At 43.2% G+C, this 14,866-nt stretch overlaps 1 protein-coding gene across 2 annotated transcripts in view; it reads left to right on the top strand.

Moving 5' to 3' along the window:
* The window catches only part of AASDHPPT (aminoadipate-semialdehyde dehydrogenase-phosphopantetheinyl transferase), a 60,473-nt gene that overhangs the window by 20,563 nt on the left and 25,044 nt on the right, over window positions 1-14,866 (top strand). For both annotated transcript variants that reach the window (XM_054015556.1, XM_054015555.1), the window contains exons 3-4: window positions 12,575-12,696; window positions 13,292-13,453. In XM_054015556.1, the coding sequence (XP_053871531.1) occupies window positions 12,575-12,696; window positions 13,292-13,453 (284 nt within the window). The remainder of the gene's footprint in view (window positions 1-12,574; window positions 12,697-13,291; window positions 13,454-14,866) is intronic.

The following is a 14,866-nucleotide window of genomic DNA, read 5'->3' as shown; positions in this document are numbered from 1 at the left end:
ATAATCTCCTTAAGTCAAGTGGGCACTCTTGTCATTGTTTTGGAATCGACTGTAAGAATGCGGATATCCCCTTTCAAAGCTCCATTTCTGACAGCGGGCATGCTTATCTGCTCTGGGTCAAAGCAAGCCATTAGTGTGGAATGTTGCTTGCTGTGAGTGTGCTGAGAGAGAGATGGGGGGATGGACTGAACTTACAAGACAGCATGCTGACACACACTCAGCCCCCCAAAATCCCACTCACTCTCCCCCCACTTACACACAACACATTCCCCGCCCCCCACATTTGAAAAGCACGTTGCAGCCACTTGAATGCTGGGATAGCTACCACAATGCACTGCTCTTTGTGGTGTTGCAAGAGCTGCTAATGTGGCCACGCCAGTGCGCTTCCAGCTGAGAGCGTAAACACTCGGCAGCATTTTCGCTGCTGTGGTCTCCGAAGGCTGGTTTAACTCCCAGCACTCGACATCTGCAAGTGTAGCTATGCCCTAAATTATAGTCCATAGTTAATAGATCCATAACTCGGCTTGCTGTGAAAGTTTCCAAATCTCTGCCGTAACTGAAATTAAAGACTTTAGTTACAAGATTCTTATTTAATCCTGTCTTAAAATAGAACTATGTTAGTGATCTAATACTGTTCTTCCATTTTCTTTGGCCAACTACCATAAAAATCTGTCAAAAGTCATCTTGTTCACTTTGCTATCGCCTGGAGAATTCTGTGATATAACTCTTCAGAGTCTGGTTTGCTGTCAGCTTTTCTATTTATTTCAGTTTTAACATTTCACTTCAAACCTTATCCCCAATGAAAATATATCAGTCTCAAGGATAAAACTTCAGCTTCTGTGAATACCAAAACAAAGAATTCTTTCAGACTTCCACTAATATCCTTGTCTGTCAGCAACTCACATTCTTTAGTGGCCTCGTTGGTTCTGCCTAGCCATTTTGCCTTTCATACTTATTGAGAAATATCTTATTTGCATCTGGGCTTAGATTATTTTTAAGTTTATTTTTCCGTATAAAATTTTAACACTCTCCTTTAACTCTTTCCCTTTATTTTTGCTTGCATATATTTCCTGTAATTTTATCTGTTTCATGTAAACAGTTTAATTTTCCTTACCTCTAATTTTCAGTTCTGCATTCCTATACATACAACAGAGTTATTATGCTTATGGTTTCTGAGTGGTAAGCAAGGATAGCAAGCATGGTTCTGTAGTTTTGAGTTCAATTACTAGCTCTGCTATAGACTTCTTGTGTGAGGTTGGGTAAATCACTTAATTTTAGTGGTGCTGAGAGAATAAAATTATCCATATCCTTAGTTGAAAAAGTGGTATTTCTATATAAAGTCTGAAGCTGGACTAACCGAAAAAGAAAATCACTTAAACCTGTCTTTCCCTTTAAATACAAAATCCAGGCACCTAACAAAGATTTATATTTTGGATGACAAGTGAACTTTAACATTTAGCTAAAACAGACCAAAGAGAGGATAGAGTAAAACGAAGTTCATATAATTTATAAAAAACCTCACCAATCACGATCAGTGTCACACCGCTTACATTCTGAAATCCACCTTCCTGGACTTCCTTGCAGAAAACTCACTTCCCAGGTGCATATGGGCTCTCTATCCTCAATGGATTTTTTTAAAAATGTAATTACACACTCACAACACTAAGATTCCAAGTCTTGGGAACTGGGTGGTTCTTGGAGGGCCTATGTGTGCTCTGGTGCTGGGGTACCCCAAGAGCCTCCAGCATGGAGGAGGGTTCTAAGATCTGTTTTCTCTGGGGGCCATGATGGTGAGCGGAGGCGGAAAAGCAGATGGATGGAGGACCCCAGTCCTAGTGGGTGGTGGAGAGAGGAGAGTTGTGGGACCCCAGGTCCTGATACTGCAGGGAGGGGGACCCCAAGGCTGGAGAGCTGAAAGGTAAGGAGGACCCTGAGGCGGGGGGATTATAAGGGCTGGCCTTGGCCTTGAGCTGGCATTGGAAGACCCCACCCAGTGCTGGGAGAGGGGAGAAAGGGCAGTGGAAAGGGGAGGTGTGGGGTACTGGGAGGACACCAGTGGTAGGCAACGGGTGATGGAGACTACTGGCTAGCACTCACCTGTGCTAGGGGTGAGGGGGCCCCCCTGTGCTGGTGGAGGGTCCTGCTGGAAAGGGAAGAGTCCATCCGAGGCGGAAGGGCAGGGTTAGTGTCAGCCTGGGTCAGCCTGCCCTGGCACTAGTGGTTGTGGGGCACTAGGACCCTGTAGCGGCAGGCAACGCCAGGAGACGTTGGAGCAGGCTGGGCCTGTGTCACTCGCTGCCGCAGAGACTGAGCCTCCTGGGGGGCTGCGGGCAAGAAAAATAAATGCCCAGGCCGGTGAGTGCGGTGCCAGGCCCCCCGCTGCTGGTGCCAGGCCCCCTGCTGTTCCCCTGAAGCGTGGCACCCCCCAAAGTGCGGGTCTCGGGCTGGTTGACCCGGTCCGTCCTATGGACAGGACGGCTCTGCCCCCAGTGGTTGCCTCTCTTGCGGGGAGCCACACATCTCTCTCTTTTTTTCTGACAGGGGTATTTCCAGGCTGAACTGTTCCCTGCCTTCACTGTGTATTTCCCAGCAAAGAGTCTGTCTAAACAGACTTGGTTGCTTTCTCTTCAGAGACTGGTAAGCAGCAGAATGATTGCTGCAGATATAAGATACCATGCACCACTTCCCATGCAAGCCTACTTTGTTCTTAGTTAAAAGCATTAGAGAAAACATAGTAGTTCCAAGTTCCATCAGAGCTTGAGCTCAAAACAAGCACAAACTGTTATGAGGCCTCACTAGGCCAAGTCTGTCCTTAAGGACTGGGGCATTCGGTGGACCAGGAGTTCTGTCAGGCTAAACTCTGGACTTTCATCCAAAAGTATTTTCTTTGTCTGTTGCTTTTCGGATAATTCAGTTTGAATTAGAATATTCATTTCTCCCCAGGGAGTGACTTGGAGGGCTGATAACAGAGGAAGTTCATTAGGATCCCCTTCCCTACTACAGAAGAAACATACAGTGCAGCAACAACACATGCTCAGTTCGTTTTAAATGCATTGTACTCCAAAGGTATTAACCCCTAATTCAGTAAGGTTTCACTTAACTCAGTAAAGCTTATCTTAATTCTATGAGGTTTGTTCAGGACTCTACAGATATTGTCAGTCTGTCAAATCTCTTACTATGCATTCTTTTCCACTGCTTCTGCCCAGCTGAACTGGACTTTTCTCTATCTATTCACACAGTCCGGACATAGTTGGTAAGAACCTTCTCCTTTTCATCTCTTGCCCTCTGGAGCAAACTTCCTGTTTCTCTTCAGACTGTCATTTTTCAAGTCTCATAAAAAACATGCCTTACCTTCCTTGCCTGTGACTAAAATTACAAAAATTAAATTTATATCCTGCTGTAGTGTTGATCCCACAAGCTCACTAAATGCCTGACCAATCAGATAAATATTGTGCAGCTTCCAGATGCTTGTCAGTTTAGCTCTAATTGTATTATTTGCAAACAAAAATAATATCTGAAATAAATATTATATATTGTAGGAAAGAAAACTGTTTTGTCCCTGAGATAGACAAGATGACCATAAAGGTCTTTTTTGTCTCTAATTTCTGATCCTATGATTCATGAGCAACTAAAAATACATGAGTATCTGTCCAGAAGGGTTAGTGACCATTAGAGATGCAATTATGTTTTTCTAATTGAAGGCATCAGTAACACCCTCAGCTAGTATCTCAGCCTGACAACTTCAGTGCTGTTTAATCATCCCGGAACCCTGAGAAAGCATCCCAAACTGAAACTCATGTAGAGTACTCCCAGTTGCTGCAGCTGAGACTACTTGTGTGAGTATGTCTTGTAGAAATGGACCCTGGATAATATATTCTGTAGGAGCTACTCACCTTGAGTAAGCGTTGCAGAATCAGGCCCACAAAAAGCAATATACCTAACGTATACATGCACACAACTAATCCTTTAAACCATGTTGTATATGGTACTGCTTTGGAATGGACTAAGAATTCCCCATGGATGTTTAAAAAGTAACAGAGGGTCCTGTGGCACCTTTGAGACTAACAGAAGTACTGGGAGCATAAGCTTTCGTGGGTAAGAACCATCTGAAGAAGTGAGGTTCTTACCCACGAAAGCTTATGCTCCCAGTACTTCTGTTAGTCTCAAAGGTGCCACAGGACCCTCTGTTACTTTTTACAGATTCAGACTAACACGGCTACCCCTCTGATACTTGACACCATGGATGTTTGACATTCAGTTTGTTACTATCACTTTAAATCTATGTGAATCCTTTTTCAGCACTGCTTTGAGTTAAGTAAGCAGCAGGAGTACTATTGCAGCCTTGATGATGCAGAACTTTAGCATTACTTTGCCAGCCTAATTCTTCAACAATCATAAAAAAATTCTCCAGTGTATTTCTACTGTATTTTTGCAGTATAAATAAAATAATTGATTCCAAAGGGGAAAGCAGTGGATGTGTTATTCCTTGACTTTAGCAAAGCTTTTGATACGGTCACCCACAGTATTCTTGCCAGCAAGTTAAAGTAGTATGGGCTGGATGAGTGGATTATAAGGTGGACAGAAAGGTGTCTAGATAGTTGGGCTCAACAGGTAGTGATCAATGGTTCCATGTCTAGTTGGCAACCAGTATCAAGTGGAGTGCCCCAAGGGTCGGTTCTGGGCCCGGTTTTGTTCAGTATCCATTAATGATCTGGAGGATGGCGTGGATTGCACCCTCATCAAGTTTGCAGATGACACTAAACTGGGATGAGTGGTAAATACGCTGGAGGATAGGGATAGACTACAGAGGGACCTAGACAAATTAGAGGATTGGGCCAAAAGAAATCTGATGAGGTTCAACAAGGACAAGTGCAGGGTCCTGCACTTAGGAAGGAAGAATCCCATGCACTGCTACAGACTAGGGACCAAGTGGCTAAGCAGCAGTTCTGCAGAAAAGGACCTAGGGGTTACAGTGGACGAGAAGCTGGATATGAGTCAACAGTGTGCCCTTGTTGCCAAGAAGGCTAACGGCATTTTGGGCTGTATAAGTAGGAGCATTGCCAGCAGATTGAGGGACGTGATCATTCCGCTCTATTCGGGTTGGTGAGGCCTCATCTGGAGTACTGTGTCCAGTTTTGGGCCCCACACTACAAGAAGGATGTGGAAAAATTGAAGAGTCTCCAGCGGAGGGCAACAAATGATTAGGGGGTTGGAAAACATGACTTATGAGGAGAGGCTGAGGGAACTGGGATTATTTAGTCTGCAGAAGAGAAGAATGAGAGGGGATTTGATAGTTGCTTTCAACCACCTGAAACGGGGTTCCAAAGAGGATAGATCTAGACTGTTCTCAGTGGTACCAGATGACAGAACAAGGAGTAATGGTCTCAAGTTGCAGTGGGGGAGGTTTAGGTTGGATATTAGGAAAAACTTTTTCACTAGGAGGGTAGTGAAGCACTGGAATGGGTTACCTAGGGAGGTGGTGGAATCTCCTTCCTTAGAGGTTTTTAAAGTCAGTCTTGACAAAACCCTGGCTAGGATGATTTAGTTGGGGGTTGGTCCTGCTTTGAGCAGGGGGTTGGACTAAATGACCTCCTGAGGTCCCTTCCAACTCTGATATTCTAGGATTCTTAAGTTAAATAGCAGTCTCTTACTGTCCTGGGATTCCATTGCATAGATAGTAGGTTTTGCCTTGAGAATTCCTCTATTTTTAGTCTGGATTCATTACTATCTTTACAATATTTTATTATGTACAAAAATGCCATATGCATACATACACATAGCACTGCCAAATTTAATTTGCAAAGCAGAGATTTTTTTTTTTTTTAATATAAAAAGAGAAGATGTACTACATATGCACAAACTAAGTTTCAAACCCTCAAATCTTGGCAAATCAAAGACCTCTTACACTGGAATGTCAAGAGGGAATGTGTTTGGGGCCTCGTAAAACCAGAACATAGCAAAGCTTTGCCAAAACCAAAACATGGCAACATAAGGCTACATTTAGTTAAAAATAAACTACCTGTTAATTAAATGGTCCCTAGTGGTTGCTGAATTTTGTATGGCTCTTTGTAATTCTTCATCTGAGCCTGTAATCCTTCATTTGCGAAAGAAGGTCCTTTTAGGATTTTTACTTTTAAGTAAAAGTAACTTCTCAAGTATCTGAGATGGTAGTATATGCTTAAAAATGTATGTTTGCCTCGCTTTATTTTTATTTTCCTTTAATGACAGGGTATCCTAAGTACTATAGTATTCTTTGCTCACAAGCTCCCCACTGTTTTCATCAAAACAAGAATTGCCCTTTCTTCAACATGTATGTCTTTCTCCAACAGTGCTGAGTATGTCTAAAGTACCATGAAATTCTGTATGAACAGAACTCAAATTTTGCAAGTGTAGGAGTTAAATTTATTTTGACATAGGTCATGAAAATGTTTCCAAACAGTCAGGATTGTGTATCTGTGAGTCATATGGGGTCAGCCTTGTGGTCAGATGATCGTAACATTTTTTGTGAGAACCAGCTCCATCTCCTGGATTGAAAGGAGCAACACTTTTCTAGGACAAATCTGCAGAGCTGCTGTATGGTCATCTGTGTATACATTACATGTATCTGACAGGGTAGCATGCATGCAGATGGAGCTTCTGGCAGAACTTTTCTAGCTTTATCAAGTATAGAGTAGGGTATAAACACTGCTTGTGTAGTAATGCAAGTTTAACCAAATAAAGGGCCTCTGTGTTGATCATACTTATTCAGAAGTAAGTCCTGTAGGAATCTGTGTTCTTCTATTGCTAAGTAAGAAATAATATGCAGCTATAAAGCCTGCTTGAAATGCACTATGCAGATGTGCAGTTTCTGGTTTGCTATAAGTAATAAACTTTCTGAAAATTCAGTTGCAGGAGAGAGAATTCTTTATCTGCAGCAGGATCTCCCTTCTCACCTGTCTAGGCTGGGAGGGGCTTCTCCAGAGGTTCTTCACTGCCCTCTGCCCCTTCCCAGGCTGGGTGTTGCAGCAAGGGTGGGGGTTGAGCAGAGGAGCTGTCATGTTGCTCACAGGATGGGAAGAGTAAGAAGAGCCACACTGAGCTGTGTGTATCTTTTATAGTAGCTGTGAATGGCTAGCCAACTCCAAAAGCAGTTTCTCCTCCCTTGGTGTTCACACCTCAACTGCTAGAAGAGGGCCTCATCCTCCCTGATTGAACTAACCTCGTTATCTCTAGACTGATTCTTGCCTGCATATTTATACGTGCCTCTGGAAATATCCACTACATGCGTCTGATGAAGTGGGTATTCACCCACGAAAGCTTATGCTCCAATACTTCTGTTAGTCTGTAAGGTGCCATAGGACTTTTCGTCGCTTTTTACTGAGCTGCTGGCTTCTTTCTGCTCCCCTCTCCCCTCCTGTCAGAAAGGTGGCAGGTTGGTGAGAGCTCTGCCAGCAGCAACCCAGCCTGATCAGCTTCTCTATCTCAGGAGACAGGGAAGTGGGGCAGGCAGCTATTTGGGGAGGATGCCCTCCTGATCCTTCCCTGCCCTCCCCACTCCCTCCAAGGAAGAGCTGAAGCTTCTTGCATCTAACTGAGACTAACTCCAACCCTGGCCATAATCCCCTCACTTACAAAAATATTCTTGAGTTGTCAACACTGACATAATGTTAAAGTTTAGACAGGCAAAGTTAAGGTTCTCTTTCTAATAGTGTGTTTACAAATTAAAGTATTATTTGACAACTTTCCAAACTTCTGCATATTCAGGTTGGTAATTATAACTTTGTTTCACAGGTGTTTTTGTAAATGGGAAATAATTCGACGGCCTTAGATTTAAATCTAATAGTGTTTTTGCTTTGGAAATGTAAGTTTCCATAAATTATGGTTGTGTTTTTGTGCTCAAAGTAATGTTAAGGAGGAGAAGTGTATTTTTTCATAAAAAGGGAAAACATCTGCATTCTCTCATCCTCTGGCCCAGTCCCTGCAGGAAAGTGTGGAGAAACTGACTGGGACATGGAACAGGGTGATGGTGATTAAGAGAGAATGAAGGAGCCTGGCCCTAGGTAGTGTAGCAGGAGCAGGACTTGGGAGAGGCCACCACTGGGCTGGTGTTAGGAGTGAGAGGATCTTCCTTCTCACCTGTCTAGGCTGGGAGAGGCTTCTCCAGAGGTTCTTCACTGCCTTCTGCCCCTTCCCAGGCTGAGTGTTGCAACAAGGATGGGGGTTGAGCAGAGGAGCTGTCATGTTGCTCACGGGATGGGAAGAGTAAGAAGAGCCACACTGAGCTGTGTGTGTATCTTTTATAGTAGTTGTGAATGGCTAGCCAACTACAAGGCAGAGAGGGATATGAAGATGGGGAGGCATCAGAGGAGGAAGAAAGCGGTATCTGGGGCTTGCAGAGGAGAGTGACAGGATTTTGCAGTGGAAAGGAAAGGATTGTTGAGGATGAGAGGCCTAGGAAGCATGTCAGGGAATGAAACTGGGTAGCTGAAGAAAACTAGGACCAAAGAGAAGTAGGGAATCTGAGGGGCAGAGAGTGCATGGGGTCTGGATGGGGAAGGGACTATGAGAATGGGAGAGAGGGAATGGCAGGCAACAATCTGAAAATTGCATTAGTGTGGTGGCTCTGGACTGACGGAGGTGAACGAGAGGAAGAAGCTCTGAGAGCTGAGGGATAATGTTCTGAGTAATCGGATTGTGAGGGAGCAGGAGACTGCAACTCCAGCAATTTCATGAACTCTATAGGGCTGAATTTCCAGCCCTGCAATTTCTGGGCTGCAGGGGGAGACTGCAGCCCAGTCCTTCACAGTTCTTCATCTGTGGAGTCTCTGGAGCAGGTATTATTGTAGTTTCATGATCATGAAAAGGATAAGGGAAGGTGAGGGGTTGGGAAAGGTGGTCCATAGGACAGTCTTTCCCTTACCTGAGGTTTTCAGAACTCCCAACAGGGGCAACTTAACTATTTCACTCCAGGCGCTGTAAGGAATAAATCAACAGGAACACAACAATTCAGTCTGCAGTTTATTAGATTTAAGCACACACAAACATAAGCAATAGGTTTAGAGCATCCCAGATATTTACCTAACATCTGGAACGGTATTGAGTAATTAACAGCAGGTTTGCAGTGGCCAGTTTCTCACCCACTGGGGAGAAAAGGTGTCAGGAAAAACGTCTCAAGATGACTTCAGAGGACTGCTCCCAAGTACAATCTATTAGCTAATCTTTTATAAAACACCCCTACTATATCATCACTTTTCTAACTTTCCATAAACTTAATATCAGAGACGTCTAGACTCAAGGTTTTCCAACCACCAAGGTTTTTAGTCTCACTTGTTTACTTGTTTGTCCCTCCTCCTATTCTGATTAGCAGAAACTATAGCTAGTTCTGACCTTGCTTCTAAAAGCTTGTCTCCAAATTAACCCTTAAGTACGTGGTGTTCTATTTCATTACTTCAGAATGGCTGAATGCACACAATATGGTTGCAGTTAGCTTGATCACATTCTGGGGTATACACACCCCTCAAATCCAGGGCAACTGTCCCGTAAGACAGTCTTTCCCTTAAGAGGTAGTCCATATTGTTGTTGTTGTTGTTGTTTATTTTAATTAAGAATACATTACCTGATCTAGGTGGATCCTTTGCCAGATGAGGCTTTTCACCATCACATTAATTTTTCTGTTAGTATGGCATGCCTCCAGTTTTAACAGCACTTTGCCCCCCATAGTAAGAGCAGGACATCTGGCCTCCTTGGGTTGTTCTGGATCTTTCTATCAGTTGGTTATTGCAACTTCTATCTAGTTACCTGTCAGAGAACAATTCTGCTTAGCTATAATCTATGCTTGAACCTGGTTAGGGCTGCCATTATCACCTTCCATCCAAAATATCACTCCCATATAAGACATTTTGCAACTAATAATTTGGTTCTTACTAAAATGGAAAGCAAAATAACAGGTCAGAAAACCTAAATGTGTGTTTTAGTGTGAGGTATACTTTAGCCATATTAATTGAATACAAATTAGTGAAGACATTATGACAATGCCATAGTATGTATTAGTGGCAAAAGAAAACCCCAGAAATGAGGCTGAAATAAAAACGTGTATTTAAAAATATACAACAACCTGTCAAAATACAGAAAATTCTACATATTAAAGGTATGTAGATTTGGATTATCCCTGCTAAAGTAAATAGATTGCATTCTGCCATATCCATTTACTTATCTCTAAGACCTAATGGGCAGATTGCTTGGTTATGCGGATTAATTATACCTGTCATCAGGGCCGATTCCCCTGAATCGGGCCCTGCGCCTAAGAGGGACTCGCGCTCTTGCCGCCGCAGGCACGCCGTACCGGGGCGGCCCGGCTTCCCCAGGGGACAATTTAAAGGGCCTGGGGCTCCCAGCAGGGGCTAGAGCCCCAGGCCCTTTAAATTGCCACCAGAGCCCCACTTCTAGAGCCCTGGGGTAGCGGGTGGCTCCAGCGGCTATTTAAAGGGCCGGGGCTCCAGCTGCCTCTGCTGCCCCGGTCCTTTAAATTTTTAGTCAGCCCTGCCGGGGCTCTGCTGAAAATGTTTGAATTGGGCCCCACACTTCCTTAAGCCGGCCCTGCCTGTCATGGCTGTGTAGCTAACTATGCTGTGATTTCCATTGATTACAACATATCATTGAAGTGCAGTTAACCAATATAACTAGAGCCCTACCAAATTCACGACTATGAAAAACGCATTACAGACAGTGAAATCTGGTCCCCCCTCTCCCCACCGTGAAATCTGATCTTTTGTGTGCATTTACCCTATACTATACAGATTTCATGGGGAGACCAGCATTTCTAACACTGGGGGTCTTGAGCCAAAAGAGTTGCAGGAGGGTCACAAGGTTTAGGGTGATCAAGTATTGTCACCCTTACTTCTGCGTTGCCTTTAGAGCTGGGCGGCTGGACAGTGGCAGCTGTTGGCTGGGTGCCCAGCTCTGAAGGCAGCGCCTCACCAGTGGTAGCACAGAAGTAAGGGGGGCAATACCATACATTGCCCCCCACCCCACCCCCAATTCTGCGCTGCTACCTTCAGAGCTGGACAGCCAGAGAATGGCGGCTGCTGACCAAGAGCCCAGCTCTGAAGGCTGCAATCACCCTCTACAATAACCTTGTGACACGACCCCCACCGCCCCTCAGCTCCTTTTCGGATCAGGACCCCTACAATTACAACACCATTAAATTTAAGATTTAAAATATCTGAAATAATGAAATTCACAATTTTTAAAATCTATGACCGTGAAACTGACCAAAATGGACCATGAATTTGGTAGGGGCCTAAATATAACTGCATATTCTGCAGCATCTTACTGCAAAGTAAAATTGAGACGGGGAGTGTGGAGGAAAGTGTTTCAGCCACTGGAGAACTGCTGTTGAAAACCACGGCTGCACTGATTATTAAATGAAGACTTTTATTTTAAATACATGTAAAATACTTTTTCACCTTCATGCTTGACTATTTAAACATATTTAAATGTTAACTTGAAGAGGCTTCTTGTTTATGCGCCCATAACTGTATCCTGGACTTACTAAACTCTGATGCAGAAGGCCTAAGTTAAAATTGATACCAGGTTAGCAGAGAGCTCCTTCAAGTTGCTGTTATACTGCAATGTGCTCACTATGCCGTGGCTACTATAAATCATTCTGCTCATTCGAAGACATACATGGTGATACCAACTTCTGAATCCCACCACGCCAACACACGTTTGTTGCCCTTTAAGCAAGACTTACTCCCTCCTCCCCTCCACCACTTTCCCTCATAGTCCTCTTTCACTGTCCCTTCTCATTCCATTAGAAGGAACTACTTTTAAAATTAAATTTTTATATTTAACGAGAATTTGGAATAATGGGTCCTCAGCCAGTCTGAGTACAGTATTTGCATATGGTATGATTACTGAGCTATACCATACAATGATAACGCAGATCATATGCTGAGTGCAGGAGAATGCACATATGAAAAATAAGTGTATAGTTGCAGGTCAGCTACTATTCAGCATCCCTGCACTTCAGGTGACTCAGACAATCTCATTTTAGTACAGTGATAGGTAGATAGAAATACTATATAGCATATTAATTTATTAATATGACATTAAGCAATCAAATATAGAAAGCTGTGTGCCCTATGCTGACTATTTTCACAGGTGACTAATGACTGGGTCAACGAAATGATTAGATGCTGTCACTTTAGACTGTGCTGAAGGTGTGGGATTTTTTTTATGGCTTTATTCCTCAAATGTACCTCTTTTAAAGTTAGCACTTTAGCTGAGGGAAGACTTTTTTTGCTCTTTTACTTTCCTTAAAATGTATAATTTGTCATAGTAGGCTTTCATCAACATCTGTACAGTTTTAATATGCTGGCTATATTTACATTTCTTTGTATTGACTACAGCTGCATTTGCAGTCTTGTTTAGTTTTGAGATTTTTCAAAGCAGCTTAGTTCAGAAATATTTTTTCTAATGAATAATATGTTGTACTGTGACAGTTATTTCTTGGAGCAGTAATATAAGGCAATTCATTTGCTTATAACTATTTTTTGTATTAAAATATTTGTTGTAAATATTTCTGATTTTACAGGTAGTGGTTCAGTTCCGGATTTCTTTCGCATTATGAAACGACAGTTTACAGAGGCAGAGTGGAGGGTAATCAAGTCCATGAATAACGAATGGATTCAGCTAGATATGTTTTATAGGCACTGGGTAATATCTTTTTCTTTTTTAAAAACACAAAGTATAATCTCTCAGAGAACACACTTTATCAAAGCAGTACTTAATGTCATGATGTAAAACTTCATTAGCTGCACACACAGATACGATTATCATTAGATTATATCCTTGGTGCCTCAGAATATCTGTAGGTGTGCAAGATGGTCTGTGCTGCAGCTGGAATTCTTACGAAGAACTGTGGCTGGCCTTATGCATACATGAAAATACGGTGGAGAGGTTCCTGGTTCATCCAGCAGAGGACACAATCTAGCCCTTGATTATTTCAGAGTTGTAGATCATGTTGTGTTTATAGATGCATTACAGCACCATGGATTTGTACTGTTCCTACAGATGAGTAAACTGCCTGTGGATGGATTCTGCTCTTAATAATTATACCAATGTAAATCTGAAGTAATCTCAGACTTACTTGTCTAAGAATAGAATTTATTTGACCCACAGTTTCTGCTCAGAGATGACCTTTCAGTCTAGATTGAGTGATATGCTACATGTAATTGTTGTGTTGTAGGTAACAATTTTAGCCATTAAAAGCAAGAAATGTGGATTAAACATATGTCATTCTGTATTTTAGGCACTAAAGGAAAGCTTTATAAAGGCCATTGGGATTGGAATAGGCTTTAACCTGCAAAGGATTGAATTTAATGCCTCCCCATTGCAGCTGGAAGTAGGGAAGGTTTACAAGGAGACAAAAATGTTGTTGGATGGAGACAAGGAAGAAGGGTGGACTTTTGAGGTAAGAAATCTACCAACAATTTCTGTAATATAATTCTATCACATCCTAGTGAGCAGGCTCCCTTGCAACTACCCATTATAACTGCTTAGAGAAATCCATGCCTCTGCTGCTCTGGATCCCTGTGGTGTTTTCATGCTCCTAGAACCTCAGCAGACTGCAGCCCTGATTCCTTTCTTGGCCTCTGGCATATTTTCTTGGCACTGACTGTCTACTACCACTTCTTGGAAATGGGGCTCCTCAGCCCACCTATCCCAGGCTTCAGGACGAGCAGGCTTACTCCAAACTACCCCAGTTACTTAAAGATACCCCTCTCCCAGATTTCCATCCCAAAGGTGTGACACTTCTGGTTCACAATTTAACTCTGTCTAGGGAATGCAACGGTTGTGAAGTAGTTAATGTACAGAGACACACTTTGTTCAGAGTTTAACACCTTTATGCTCTTTTATACTTATTTAGAGCTCATGTGAGTACAGATCATACAAAATGATAAACATCTGAAATAGCAATATCCCTCACTTTCTATCTCACCCTTCCTTTGTCAGTCTTTGGGCAACATCTGGGTTTAGGAAGGCAGGCAGGCTGGGTGTCGTCTGCTCAAGCAAGCTGTTGTGTGCTAGCTGGTCTCTCTCCTTCGTGAAGTCCCTTCCCAGCTTCAGTGACCTTGCTTTTTCCTTCCACACCCTTCTTTCTGACCCCTGCTCCTGTACATTTCTTTATCTGAAATCCTTTCTGGCCACCTGGCCTCCTTTGTTCTAATCCTGGTAAGTTTCCACTGCTCCTGTCTTCTGCTCTCCATTCAAAGGAATCAACTAAACTGATTTTTCTAAGGATGCAGCACATCCACTGTCCCAGATGTTTTCACCTGAACAGGGGCACTTGCATTATGGCTGCATTGCAGCTGAGACATGCATCCCAAACAGGCAGGCAGCCTCCAAGTTAGCATGCTAAAAATAGCAATGTGGATATTGTAACAAGGGCAGCAGCTCGAGCTAGCTGCCTAAGTCCAAACCTACCTGACCCTCTGGGTCTGAGCTTGGGTGTCCTAGCCTGAGTCACCACCCATGCGGCTACGTCCACACGGATATCTCTAGCCCACTAGCTAGAGCAGAGCTAGTGCAAGTCTGTCTACCCAGGATTGGAGGCATATTCCCAGCTAGAGCCCTGTGCAGGACTAGTGTAGAGCCCTGCAATTGGACTGGGGTCCTGCAGGACCCGCTGCCATAATAGCAGGAGTGAGATTAAAGAATAGTCCCGTGCAGGGCAGATATACCCTAAATCCCAAGCTCCTTCTATAGTATCTGGTTCATACACGTTACAGGACTTGTCAGCCGTGCTGGATCCACATGTATGTAGGCACTCGTGACACAGTAGATTTTCATAATACAACTTCACAATATCAAATCAGAAGTCTTA

Source organism: Malaclemys terrapin, chromosome 1 (assembly GCF_027887155.1).
Source record: "Malaclemys terrapin pileata isolate rMalTer1 chromosome 1, rMalTer1.hap1, whole genome shotgun sequence".
NCBI lineage: Eukaryota > Metazoa > Chordata > Testudines > Emydidae > Malaclemys > Malaclemys terrapin.
Note: the sequence above shows the minus strand (reverse complement) of the source record. Positions and strands in the feature narration are given on the sequence as shown.